This window comes from Peromyscus californicus, unplaced genomic scaffold, assembly GCF_007827085.1.
Source record: "Peromyscus californicus insignis strain IS unplaced genomic scaffold, ASM782708v3 Scaffold_9__1_contigs__length_137607984, whole genome shotgun sequence".
In the NCBI taxonomy this organism is placed as follows: Eukaryota; Metazoa; Chordata; class Mammalia; order Rodentia; family Cricetidae; genus Peromyscus; species Peromyscus californicus.
In genome coordinates this window covers 18057777-18071591 of record NW_026294617.1, presented here as the reverse complement: position 1 = coordinate 18071591, position 13815 = coordinate 18057777, and the positions used below count along the sequence as shown (strand labels likewise).

The window sequence follows — 13815 nt, the reverse complement described above, 5'->3', positions numbered from 1 at the left end:
AAGGAGCTTGGCATAAAAACCTGGAGATCTGACTTTTATCCCCCCAAACTAGGTGAAATAGAAGCAAAGAACAGACTCCACAAAGGTGTCGTCTGATCTCTATATGTGTACTGTGACATCCCACTTCCAATCACATATCATGGAGACACACACACACACACACACACACACACACACACACACACACACAAACTAAAAACTAAAAGAAATCCCAACTCTCAAGTGCGATGGTCCAGTTTAGAAAATGAGTATCAGACTTAAATGTGTCTCTTCCAATTATAGTATTTCTATCAAAAAACTCAAAGAGTTTTCTTATAGATCTTCAAAACAAATGAAACAAGTATGTCATGCTTTTTAAGTTTTTAACAGTAATATATAGAGGTGAAAAAAAGAATGAGGTAGTCAGGAGTACCAGCTTTTAACATTATCTTAAATAATACATGAGTCTGTTAATTTATTTTATCTTTCCATATGACCTTTAGATCATGACTTAATAATTATGTTTTAAATCATATAACTAAGAAATATTAAAAATCAATTTTGCTCCCACTTAAAAAGAGAACAAGTATGTTTACCTCAAAGTTAATTAAAGGACCACAGGAGTTAACATATTGCTGTGGGATGTTGTGTATGTTAAATGTGTTGTTCTGTTTGGTTAATAAATAAAACACTGATTGGCCAGTAGCCAGGCAGGAAGTATAGGCGAGACAAGCAGAGAGGAGAATTCTGGGAAGTGGAAGGCTGAGGCAGAGAGACGCTGCCAGTTGCCGTGATGAGAAGCAACATGTTAAGATACCGGTAAGCCATGAGCCACGTGACAACTTATAGACTAATAGAAATGGGTTAATTTAAGATAGAAGAACAGATAGCAAGAAGCCTGCCATGGCCATACAGTTTATAAGTAATATAAGTCTCTGTGTGTTTACTTGGTTGGGTCTAAGCAGCTGCGGGACTGGCAGGTGAGAGATATTTGTCCTGACTGTGGGCCAGGCAGGACCAGGAAAACTCCAGCTACAACATATAAAGCTTTTGATGTTAGCTGTTATTCTCTTTTTATAATCAAATAAGTCATAAAAATATTGCCATGATGGATGTGAAATTTAACATATAAAATATAAATTAATAGATGACTAGTATATTGTTTTAAAAAGCATGTTTCAACAAAACATGGCGGGAGAGGAGACAGAGACAGACACATCCCCATTCTCTTGAAATTCAGCAGATTGGTCTTCTGTAGAAACAAACAATTTAACATTTAACCTTGAAAGTTTGGATCACTATATATTTTGGTATCAAAATCATGAAAACTGCAGAAAAGTAACTTTGAAAGTAAACTTACTTCTGCCACACAACGTAGATAATTCCCTTGTAAATAGTAGCCCTGTTTAGAAGGCAGTTCATCAATACTCCACACTTGATCTGAGTAACTATCATGTTCTTCCATGATATATTTCCCTGACATGGTAACAGGTGGAAGGTTAAGACTTGCAGAAGGAGGAATAGTTGACATATCTGTTGCAGAAACTTTTGAAGTAAAACGCAATCTGTGATTTGGTAACTCAAATGTAAACCTTGTCTGTGCACCTGTAAGAAGTAAGGAACTATATTATAGTCATTACAAGCATGCATTAATATTTTCACTTTTACAAAAATGGTGTCTAAGAAAAATGTTTTGTTATCCCACAATTTATGCTGATATACATAAAAGCAGTATTTAAAATTTGTATATGAGATACTCCCTACCTTTAAACAAGTACACTCATTTTAAAGAATTAGTCAGCAAGTACTTTAAGCCAGCAGTATTTAAGAAGCCTACTGGGTACTTAGCATTGTATCTGATGCAGAGAGACACTTACAGATTCTGTGTATCATAAAAGGGAGAACAGAAAGACACTGCCCTTCACATAGTGGAGCTGTACTACAACAACTCAAGCTAAAAACAAGTCCCAAATTCTGAAATGTTAAGCACATATTCCTTTAGCCTTAACAACTATTAAGAGGCCGAATAATAAGCTACAAACTTTAGTTCAATATTGTGTTAAATTTTTTAAGTCTTCTGTCTGGCAGAGTTGTTCAAGCAAAATATTAATGTATAGTCAATTCCATTATTTTGCCAGTACTGTTTAGTTGTCTATGTGGGCATGAAGAATCGGTAGAAGCTGCATTGCCATCATCAACTCTATCATTGCTCAGGACTTAGGTAGTATATACACACCCATGTTCTTCTCATAAACAGAAGAATGCCATTCTCCAACTGTAATGTCTTTGAGAAGGCCACAAAGTTCATGACTACACAGTTCATGACTCCTCTTATACAACTGCTACAACCAAGTATATCTTTGACTAGCTCTGCAAGCTGCAGGAGGTAGGGTTTGTCTCCTATTATCTCTCCAACCAGCATCACTAAATAAAAATCATGCAGATTAAAGGAACCCTAGGCCTCAGTTATCACACATCTATAATCACGAATGTGTCATTCTTTTAATGGTTCTATCCTTTTTCTTCTCTTACAGAATTCTAGGTTCTTACTTGTATGGATATTCAAGAAGGTGTTCACTCTGTTCTTTAATATTTCTACTTTTTCAGTTCTAAACTGCCTATCTGGCTTGCTCTTTCCACTTAACCTATGGATTCCAGATGACAGGAATACATGAACGAATTAGCCAATGTACTACTGAGAGGACTGGCCTCTGACAGTTGAAAGCCCATGCTTTCTAACTTTGCCAAATCCAAAAGTGCTCACCTTAGAGGGCTTCTATTTTTGGTAATACAAAGGTTGAAATGATCAGAAAACTCTCTTAACAGACAAACTCCAAAATATAAGGAGTAGTAAGACAGATATCCTTAATGTAACATATCTATGTTGAAACCGATTTATTAGTGCTTTAAAAGTTAATGGTAATTTATTATGTTAAAGCAAGAAAAAAAGGAAGAGACATTTTTATGTCACAGAAGAAAGTATCTGTATATAGTCACCAATTATTCTTTACAGAAATTTCATAGCACAGTAGGAAAAGAAATCCCTTTCGTTAAAATGACAAAGGAAACCTATGAAAAACACAGCAGCCTCATTAGTAAAGTGTTATTATACCTTAAAAACTGGAATTGAGACAAGGCAAAAATGACAAAGAAGATTCAAACGTTTTATAAATGGGGTAAAAAGAAGGTAAGATGTTGAAGGGTGATTTGGAGGTTTCTGGGAGAAGCTGGGGATGAGGGAAGTGGGTAAGATCAAAATACACTGTAATCATGAATGAAATTATAAAAGGCTAGATGAAGAAAGTTAATAAAAATATCATTATTGAAATTTAAATGATCCAATAATTTAATTTTTGGTTTTGGTTTTTGCTTTTTGAGAGAGTCTCTAACTATGTTGCTCTGAACTTACTACTTAGACCAGGCTGGTCTCAAACTCACAGAGACCACTTGTCCCTGATTCTCTAGTGCTGAGATTAAAGGGTGCACCACCATGCCTGGCTATTTAGATTTTTTAGTATCACATTTTTAAGAATTTTACCTTTTCATCAAAATATTACTTTCTTTTCAAAATTAATTTCTTTTCAAAACAATCAGTTTTACATGGTTAGACTCAAAATTCAATGTTACCTGTCATTCCATGGCTTCTCATTCTCCCCATCTTGTACTCTGCTTTCAGTGATGGTAAGAGTGCTGCTCCAATGGCTATGCCATCTAACATGGCACTAAATTTGAGAACAATAGGCTTCTTCTCTAAGCCTTCTGGGAGTTGAGGAAATTCATTTGTTTCAATAGGAGTTTGATTAACACTTGTTGGAGTTTTTTCAGAAGGCAGTGGGGTTGCAATATCTTCTTTCATAGGCTGTGGGCTATAAACCAAAATACAACCCCCCCAATAAAACGATTAGCAACTATTATTTTATTGAATAAAATTACTGGATTTCTCAGTAGAAAAACAGTTAATAAAGGACTATGATCTACAAAAGCAGAGTAATAACTTGTGCCATTATTTATTAACATGAGAACTAAAGACCTAGATAAAAAAGTTGTAGAAAAAAGCCATTGAGACTATCAAAAGATATGCTATTTCATCACTTTATAGGATGGGGAGAAGCATGCATGCACAGACACATGCATGTGTACACACACATACACACAGAGAGACTTTATAGGACAGGGAAAGGTAAGCATGCATGTGCACATGCACATACACACACACACACACACACACACACACACACACAGAGGAGGGTAGGGTAGGGGTGGGGAGGGTTGGAGAGGGTAGAGGAGAGGATGGGAGAGAAGAGGAGGAGGGAGGATCGGAGAGGAGAGGTGAGAGAGAAAAAGATCAGAAAAGCAGATACTATGAATAGTGGCAACATGCAAAGGGAATAAAAGTTACTGTGAAAAGGTCTGATTTCACTGCTTTTTAAAATGCTATATGGCATTGTAATCTGTCTTCAATCATAAACAGTAATTTCATAATAAAGGAACACCCAAAAGCATGCAGTGTTTGACCACTGCAATTTCTTAAAATTAAACAAGGGTTAACAGTTCTAGAATTCATTAATTTGCTTTTTATTGGTATTTCTTGTGATGCCAATAAAAATCTCTAGGATCTCTCAAATTTTATGTTTATGCTCCCTATTAAGCATGAGACAATGACATGGTCATTATGATGTAATACTTTAATGATATGCACTATGATTCTCTCATGATGTCATTTGAATACTCGCCACCAGCCCAAAAAGTAGTCAATATTTATAGGAACTGTTCATATTCCCACAAACTTGTTATCACAACAAAAATAAAAGGTATATTTAATTGTGTAGTCACAGAATATATACAAAATGAAATAACTCACGCTGTAGAAGGCTGTCTAATAAGGTCTGAGATTTGTTTGGATAGTTGGTGAGAACTTCGAACCATCATGCTGTGCAAGGTAGCAGGATGCTGAGGGATGTTGATGCTGATAGCTCCTACTTTGAATACAGCAGCATTGTTTGTCTTCAGCCCTCTCTGGGCACTGTAGAGGGCTTGGGACTTGGCAATACTACATTTCACCACGGTTCTAGCAACAGAGGAAAACTATTAAAACATAGCCAAATGAAAAATTTAGACAAATATCAATAATATACTCTTACTCAATGAGTTAGAATGAAATCATTCATGTGTCAAAACAGTCTGAAAAATTAGTTTAAAAGATATTAAAATATATTCATTTTATACTGCATAGAAAAGTCTATTATTTCTTTATTATATACTAACATGTAAGTAAAAGCACAAACATTAGCACATTGTTAACTTATGTATACACACACAGAAAAATCCCCCTTTGATTTTTTTTTCCTCACTCAGAACTCTCTTTTTTCCTCCAATTTACTTTTGGAATCTAAAGAGATAGATACTGAATACAAAAAGAAAAAATACTTACTATACTTCTAAAATGTTATCAAAGAACAAACAAATTATCTAACAATCATCTTCTCTGTTAAAAGAAATTAAAGGCAGGCGGCCTGCTGCTTGAACTTAGGAAAAGGAAGAATAGGCCCTGGTGTGATGAAGCACAAAGGTAGTTGAAGCCAAGACTAATAGATCTGGCAGAACTCTGTAAACTTCACTATCCATGAATCTTTAGCCAGTCTTTCTGGACATCTGCTAGGAACTTTTCATAGATATAGCGGGCATACCAAGCATCCTACAAATTTTGAGTCATTTTTTAGGGAGACCTTGACCATTTCTTCCTTGAATAAATCTTGAGAGATATGCGTTGTGTAGCTTAAACTAGGTGGTAAGTCTTTTCAATATTAACAAAACTGCAAACAGATGACTCATATTAACAACCTATAAACTAACTTGTAGTCCAGGTCTCTCTACATCTCCTTCAAGGCTGACAAGAGCATCCTTTACAATGTCCAGTTTAAATTGATCAGTGCAGGATCATCATGCTGTTTAACTCTGTGTAATGCCTTTATCTCCACCATAAAGCTTACTGATGCTTACCTAAGAGCAACAGCTTTGCTCAATGTACACTGAACTTTTATTAGTTCTTTACCATACAGTAAAAGTTGAAAATAAATCAATGTATCTTCATTATTTTTCATATCTACCTTTATAATCTGTATTAGCCTGCCTAAGTATCACTTAAGATTTTATAAGCAAACATACAAAATTTAATTCTTAATTTAAACCAAGATTTAGAATAGAAAGCTCATCGGGCTGACTGAGATTGCAGAATCTACTAAGGTGTTCAGTGGAAATTTTGATGTCAAAGACTTAAAGATATGTCTTCTTCAACAGTAGAGGGTCTTACTTACACTGTAATCTTATCAGCCTTACACCAACCTTGTAGCGCTATCTCAATCTCTATACCTCCCTCCAGGGCCTGCCTCCTTGAAACTTAAAAAGGGAAGGAAGGCAGAGGATATTATTTTACATAACTTGGCCTGTGCTATCTCAAACCAGTTTGCTTGAAATTTTCTACAATAGAAATGTGGAGAGTGAAGTGACTACATGCTATCTAGTCAATGATTAAAGCCAGAAAGTCTTTCCAACTTAGAAACTGGGATATAAATGATTGTCTCTCTCAGCAGAAAACCTGAGAATGGAAAAGGGTGGCCTAACGTGATGATATCACAACAAAGACCACCTTTTGCTTTTCCATTACTGCCTTCCTGTAGCCTTTCTAGTACATAATATCCAAGTCCATAAAAAAATTTCTTCACAGATGTGATCTTTGGCCACTAAAAAAGTATTCTCTCCAAAGTCAATATTGATTTTTGTTGTTGTTAAATATCCAGAAAAAGTGAATAAAAAGAAAAAAATCTCTAGGTACTGTCTGAGTGGAATTAAATGTGGTTCTGTTTGTTTTTCTGTAAAAGCAAAAGACATAAAAGACACTAATGTTACACAGGATATTTTCCAGAAATTAAATTTACTTTTTAATACTTTAAATGGCCCATGAAGTGAAACAGAACATAATATTCTTAACAAATGACTTTTAACTGATGTTTTGTCTATGGCTTGTTATCAATAATGAAACAAATTTCATAAAATATGATAATCTTATCAGCAGGGAACATAATTTATAGATCACCTACCTACCTATTCAACATATTTAAAATTTATAAAAAATGTCCAAAGACGTAACTAATACTAAGTAACATAGTGACAGACTCATGTGATGAACATTGATACATACACCTCAAATATAGCTGACTGCAAACAAAATATCATATACACAATGGTTAAAATTAAGATACTCAGCAGCCGGGCGGTGGTGGCGCACGCCTTTAATCCCAGCACTCGGGAGGCAGAGCCAGGCGGATCTCTGTGAGTTCGAGGCCAGCCTGGTCTCCAAAGCGAGTTCCAGGAAAGGCGCAAAGCTACACAGAGAAACCCTGTCTCGAAAAACCAAAAAAAAGAAAAAAAAAAAAAAAAAAAAAAAAAGCCGGGCAGTGGTGGCGCACGCCTTTAATCCCAGCACTCGGGAGGCAGAGCCAGGTGGATCTCTGTGAGTTCGAGGCCAGCCTGGGCTACCAAGTGAGTTCCAGGAGAGGCGCAAAGCTACACAGAGAAACCCTGTCTCGAAAAACCAAAAAAAAAAAAAAAAAAAAAAAAGATACTCAAAACATGAATGTATATGTAGTAACAGCCATAGATAAAACTTGATAATCAGAAATTAAAATCTTCCTATTAAAAACACAATTATAAAGCTGAAACATGCAGTTGTGCTGTTAGTTTTTAAAAATTACTTTGTAATCAGCAAAAACACACCAAGTTAAGTTTTTTGGTTTCTGTTATACTACTAAACAATAACATGTCTACATAAGCACAAGCAATACACACTAAAACAAAGTCTGTCTTACCTAGGAGACAGCCCTCACTTAGGCTGTGATGGACTATTAACATGTTTTAATCTATTGGTGTCTATGGTAAAGCTCTGAAACAGTAACTAACTATACACATCCCACAAAGATAATATAAACATTATACAATATGGTATTAATCACAAGCCATGAAAAATAGTATGACATACAGAAACTCTTGTTTGGCTGTACTTGTAGGAGATGTAGGAAAATCCTCCAATCTACAGATGCAGATTCAAGAGAAAGCAGGAAAACAAAAGGAAGCAAATCAGCATTCATATGTAAGTTAGTTACAACAGGACTGCACATCAGGAAATTTTACTAACGTCCAGCTCTTAAAATTTTCCTTCAAATAACTTTTGAAACTACTTTTTCCCATTCTATTTCCTTTCAATTGCAGTTGGAAATGAAATGCTGAAGAATAAATTCAAAAAGTGTTAACAAAAAGTCTTAATTCTAAGAGGTTGGCAGTAACAAATGAAGGAACTTCGGTATTTCAAATAAAACTGATAAAGGGAAAGATAAGAACCTTATTTTATAAATATTAAGTTTTACAAGCTGAAGAGACTGAAGGCATTCTCTTGAGAGATAGTACAGACAATGAGACCCAGATAAAGCTGGCACTCAGGACATCTAAGAGAACCTGGCTTGCTTTCAGAAGAGGCTAAAGTAAACATGGCTCAGAGTCAATGAACAATCATGAAATGTGCTTTCTGTGATGACTTGCTGCAGATGAGTGAGGAAGACAGAAACAGTGCGGCTCTGGCTCTTCTGATTGGACCATTTTAAAAAGTTTATGCTGATATTTTGATCTTTCTAAATCTCAACTTCTTTTTACTCTATAAAGTGGAGATAAAATCACCTCAACTCACAGAATTACAGTGAGGATTAGAAAATGAACTGATATTCGGTTCCTGACGCACAGCAGGGGTTACAGAATACAGTAAATATTACATCTGCTGCTCTTCTACAGTGAATGGAGAGAAATCTGTTTTAACCATGGAATTTCCTCCTCCTCTTTTCTTTTCTTCTTCTTCTTCTTCTCCTCCTCCTCCTCTTTTTTTTTTTTTTTTTTTTTTTAAAAAAAAAACTGCTTAGTAAATGGGATCTGGGCCCTGGGAAACTCCTATGAAATAAACTGTCAATGATTCCAGGTAACAGATCTAAGCTACTTGGGCAAGAGATCTCTTCTACCAGTCTCTGGCCTGTTTATCAATATCTACTTGAAATGCTGCCCAAGACAGGTTTTGCATTACCCAGATTTCCAAAACACTGTGACTAGAACTGTAACTGATTATTTTTTCTAGTTGATCTATTAATAAGTTTTACAGTAGGAGCCAAATTTTCTATTTAGTGATTATCTAGCCTGAGGACTATACTGCAGGACAACATTAGCATAACACTAGTTATACCATCAAAGAAGAACAAATTCTCAAAATACGACCTTAGCTATTAAAACACTTTTAGTTATAATGTAAAACTGACCCACTGAAAACAAATTAGAAATTAAGGCAAATATTGCCAAAGATATAAACATGTCATATGGTTAAATGCATTCTTCATAACAAGTGTTGGCAAACTGTGAGTAAATGTTATCAATATCAGAATAATTTTGAACAGACCCAAGAACAGAACTTACAGGGGGAAAAAAAAAAAAGAACAAAGAGGAGTTAAAGTGCAATATTTGGGTTTTATTTATTTGGTTTTGTTGTTGTTGTTTCTTTTTCTTTAAACAGGTTCTCACATAATCCAGGGTAGCCTGGGATACAATATATAGCCAAAGCTGGCCTCTAATTTGTAGTAACTGTCCTGTCTCAATCTCCCAAGTACTGGAATTATAAGTGTGAGCTACCACACTGTCATGATATGCTCTTTTAAAAAGTTTTAATTTATGCTGTAACAGATTTCAAATGCTTTAACTGTTAGTTTGTTAAATGCAAAATTACAAATTTGAAGTCTAGGTGAGTATGAGTAATGATTACTTAGTTACTTAATAAAAGTAATGATTACTTAAAAGTAAGTAATGGTTACTTAATATAAAATCAAGAGTTTGTATTCTTGTAATTTTAATTAACTATTTAAATGACAGGAAACTTTACAATCTACATGCTAAACAGAAATCTGTGCTGTGATCATTTTTTCAAGACAATCTCACAAAGTACTAAAAATTGGGCTTTTCTTTTTCATTCTTTCTTAAACAGAGGTGAATTTAGGGTAGGAAGGGGTAGCAAAATCAATTATTTTTTCCAAAAATAATTTACTAGGTGATACTCTTGGGAGCACGTTTGGAGGTTCTAGCAGAGGAACGCAGCTAGTTGTACACTAAAAACTGGTCCTCCTCTATTAGAGGTGAAGGAAGAAGGGCCCGCTTAGCCAGCTAAATCAGCCAAATCAACTATGGAGACCAATAGGGTGACAGATGTTGCAGCCAGATTGCCCTCATATCCTATTAGGTGATATTCTTAATGACAGTATCTAGAAACACTGTAAAAAAAAAACCTCAAAATTCATCAAGTATGAGTTCATTCAAGGAATTCCAAGTGTTCTATAAACTGTAACAAAGAAGTATAAGAAAACAGCAAAAGTAAACACACTTACTGTATATTTGGTGTGATCCCTTCAAGTAGCACAATATTAACCCCACCAATGTGAGCAGTAGCACATGTCTCAGTCATCTTTTGATGTAAAACATCTTAAATATGAGAAAAAAGTAATATGAATTCTGGAAATAAGATCATTGTATCTTATATTAAAATTATTTTATTCACAATATATTTGGTGACAAATGATAACTGTAAATTATAATAAAATGTGGTCAATTATTGTCAAATGCCTTAAGAAAACTTCCTCAGCTTACTTTTTTGTATTCATATATGCATACAGAGTATATATGAAAACTGGAATTATATAAAAATGTACTTTAACTTGCCTTCATAAATTAAATACTGTACTGGTATTAAATGGTCTATACCACAGATGTACTTTGAAAGGAAAAAAAGGAAATCAAATAAACTACTACTCTTGCTTCATGTAATTCCTATGATTTTAATATATGTATTACTTACAAAATGAAATAAAACGAACATGTCATTTTGCTTGATTTTCTATTTTAGCATTTGTTTTCATTTAAATAAATCCATTCATACAATTTATAATGGATAAACCTTAAACTGTCTATAAAAATAACAATCAAGTCTTTAACATCTGTCATTTTCTCACAATTATGATTTTTTGCTTTTTCTAGGTTTCTAAGAACTAGAATTGCTAGGCCAAAGAATAAATATAGTTTAAAGACTATTGATAAAACCTATTAAACTTTGGGAAAGTTAAATCAATTGATTTAGAAGTGAATGTCCATTTCCCAGATTCTAACCAAAAGTACCAATATAACTCTTAATGCTTATTAAAACAATAAAGAAACTAGTTTGAAAACCACTAAAGTTAAAAAAATTTTTACTTTAATGTAGCCATCTGAAGTATATGCACTACACATCCTTTACCTTGTATTTGAGAATTAATGTGTTTCCATGTCTCTCAGCAATTTATAATCTTTCATTTCTTCAATAATTTTCTTTAATCTCACAAATTTTCATTTAAAATCAGTGTTTGATTAACTTTTGATTCATAATCAGGGTATGAAACAAAATATTTAAAGACGAGCATTTAATGCAAAATTTAGACTTATTTATTGGGTAATCATAAAATAATAAAACATATGGTCATTCATAATTTTTTCTTGTGTAATACAACAATTTCTGAAACTGAGCTACATTTTACAAATGATTACATCTGGTGGAATTATTTTTTTGTGATAGAGTTATTGGAGCATATTTAAACAGATGTTCTCCTATATTTAATGAAGAATTATACTTTCTGTGATCAATTTTTAGATGAATGGCACATTTTCATTACTAGAGGGGAACTTTTCTATCCACTAACAGAAGTTTTATAAAGTTCTTAACTTTTATAAAGATACTAAAAATGAGTTTTAGATTATGAGATTTCTATAGTAGTAATAAAGAAAAACAAATATTTACGAATTTCACTTTTTTCTTGAATTTTCAGACATCAGAAACATTTTAGTAGTTGACATTCAAAGACCAGATAGTGAATAGGTACCACTCAGCATCAGACATTAATGAGTCCATGCCCAAGGACTTCTGCTAGGTATCAAAGCTCCCTCTACTCACTGATCTTGACTAACTTGCAGAATTTTGGCAAGTCTCATTTTCTGAAGAAAGCCTGATAAGTGGGAATTTCTGCAATGTGGTGGCATTTACTTTTTTCAGCAAAGCAACATTACCATACTAGAAAAGCATTATACCTTTCATTTTTTCCTTAAGAGTGAAACTGCCATGGATCCTCTTCAGTTCTGATTCCATTGTCAGCCCACCAATATCTGCCTCTAGGTGTGTGCGGTTCACCATGCCAATCCCAAACACGATTAAAGTAACATGCTGAGGTTCAGAGGTTACCAGACTTCGTTTCCTCTGTGTTTTAGTCAAACTGTTGTTGTCTTGTTCATTCTCAAACACTACTCTACATGTTGGCTCTGTAGGACTCCGAACACCTTTTTATTAAATAGAAGTATATGGTTCAAGATTTGAAAAATGCAACATAAAGAACATTCTATTAGCTTTCTTGGTTTCAAATTCTAAACTAGACCTCTTCCTTCTCTAAATGATGTAGCTATTTTTTTCAACATCTTCCCTAGTATCTACTGGAGTAAGGATATTTGAAATTAAGTCTGTCTGAATCTTTTAAAGAGTAGTCCATGTTAGAGTCAGGGAAGATGGGAAGTATGCTGATAGAATATTTGAATATCAGCATGATTTTCTCTCCTTGGTGACTACCAGTTTCTCTGCATTTCAATAATTTATACCATTAATATGGTGAACAATTTACCATCTACTTTAGCATTCCTAAACAGAAATTTTAAAATCATAAAAATGCGTGTTACCTGCTGGTCCAAATGTTTCTGAAGATTTTTCCAATATTCCTGTTGGATCTGAGATAAGTGAATAGAAGTTAAGCAATTTATACATATTCTGCCAGCACTCAGCAGAAGGCTCACTTTGTTCTGACACTGTAATGGAATCAGAGTCATCCATATGAATGGTCATGTGATCCACCACATCTTTTGAACCTTTCCTAGATACTTTCGAAGTTCTTCTTTCAGATCTTCCTAGTGAGTTTTTGTTTCGGGATTCTTTTTTGTTGTTCTCATTGTTGGCCCGTTTGTTCTTGGCATTATTTACTCTGTTGCCGCCATTGAGACTTCCTCTAGAACTGCGGCTGAAGTCAGATGAACGGAAATCCCGGTGTTTTCTGGTTTTGAAGGTAGGTGTAGGGGAAGCTGATCCAGCTGTGTATCTACTAAGTTTAATGTCTGTCTGAGTTGCTTTGATGTCATCTATCATTGTACTGAACTGATGGATAAGACGAACCAAAGCCATATCCACATGTTGACTTATCGACTGACAGGAAATAGTGAAGTTGCAGTGGAAGGTATTGTAATAGCGCTTATTGAGATCGTGAAAGGAAAGGGCACTAGTGGAGTTCTGAGGAGTACACACGGATTTTTCCATCACAACAGCACTGATGCTGAAGGTCTCCAACATTAATGCTGGCTTGAACTCAAGCGGGGGAAGATTCACATGGCCTTGCCTAAAATGTTCAAAAGAAAATCAAAGGCTGCTACTTCATTTTTTGAAGACCAGCATAGCAAATTCTTACAGCTTTATACACATCATATCCTCCAAGGTGAAATGTACCATTAAGCAAGAGATTCAATACATTATGTGTTTGAACTAGTTTAGTCTTTTCAGGAGCTAGCAGATAGCCCTTAGTTTTTCTTGTTTATTTTACTCTAAAATTTACTCTTCAATTTTAAAAGTTTCAATAAAATAATGAAACTCTCTTTTTCTTGCTATCCAACAGCACATCCAACAATACCCAACAATATGAAAAT

General features: G+C 34.4%; 1 protein-coding gene across 5 annotated transcripts in view; it reads right to left on the bottom strand.

The window, feature by feature from the left end:
- Bltp1 (bridge-like lipid transfer protein family member 1) overlaps positions 1 to 13815 on the bottom strand; it is a 179685-nt gene that overhangs the window by 63384 nt on the left and 102486 nt on the right. For 4 of the 5 annotated variants that reach the window (XM_052732130.1, XM_052732126.1, XM_052732129.1 and 1 more), the window contains exons 47-53: positions 12805 to 13511; positions 12169 to 12414; positions 10443 to 10536; positions 8015 to 8065; positions 4841 to 5047; positions 3607 to 3845; positions 1340 to 1584 (exon numbers count right to left, since the gene is read on the bottom strand). In XM_052732130.1, coding sequence (XP_052588090.1) covers positions 1340 to 1584; positions 3607 to 3845; positions 4841 to 5047; positions 8015 to 8065; positions 10443 to 10536; positions 12169 to 12414; positions 12805 to 13511 — 1789 coding nt within the window. The remainder of the gene's footprint in view (positions 1 to 1339; positions 1585 to 3606; positions 3846 to 4840; positions 5048 to 8014; positions 8066 to 10442; positions 10537 to 12168; positions 12415 to 12804; positions 13512 to 13815) is intronic. The other variant, XM_052732128.1, reaches the window with a different exon arrangement.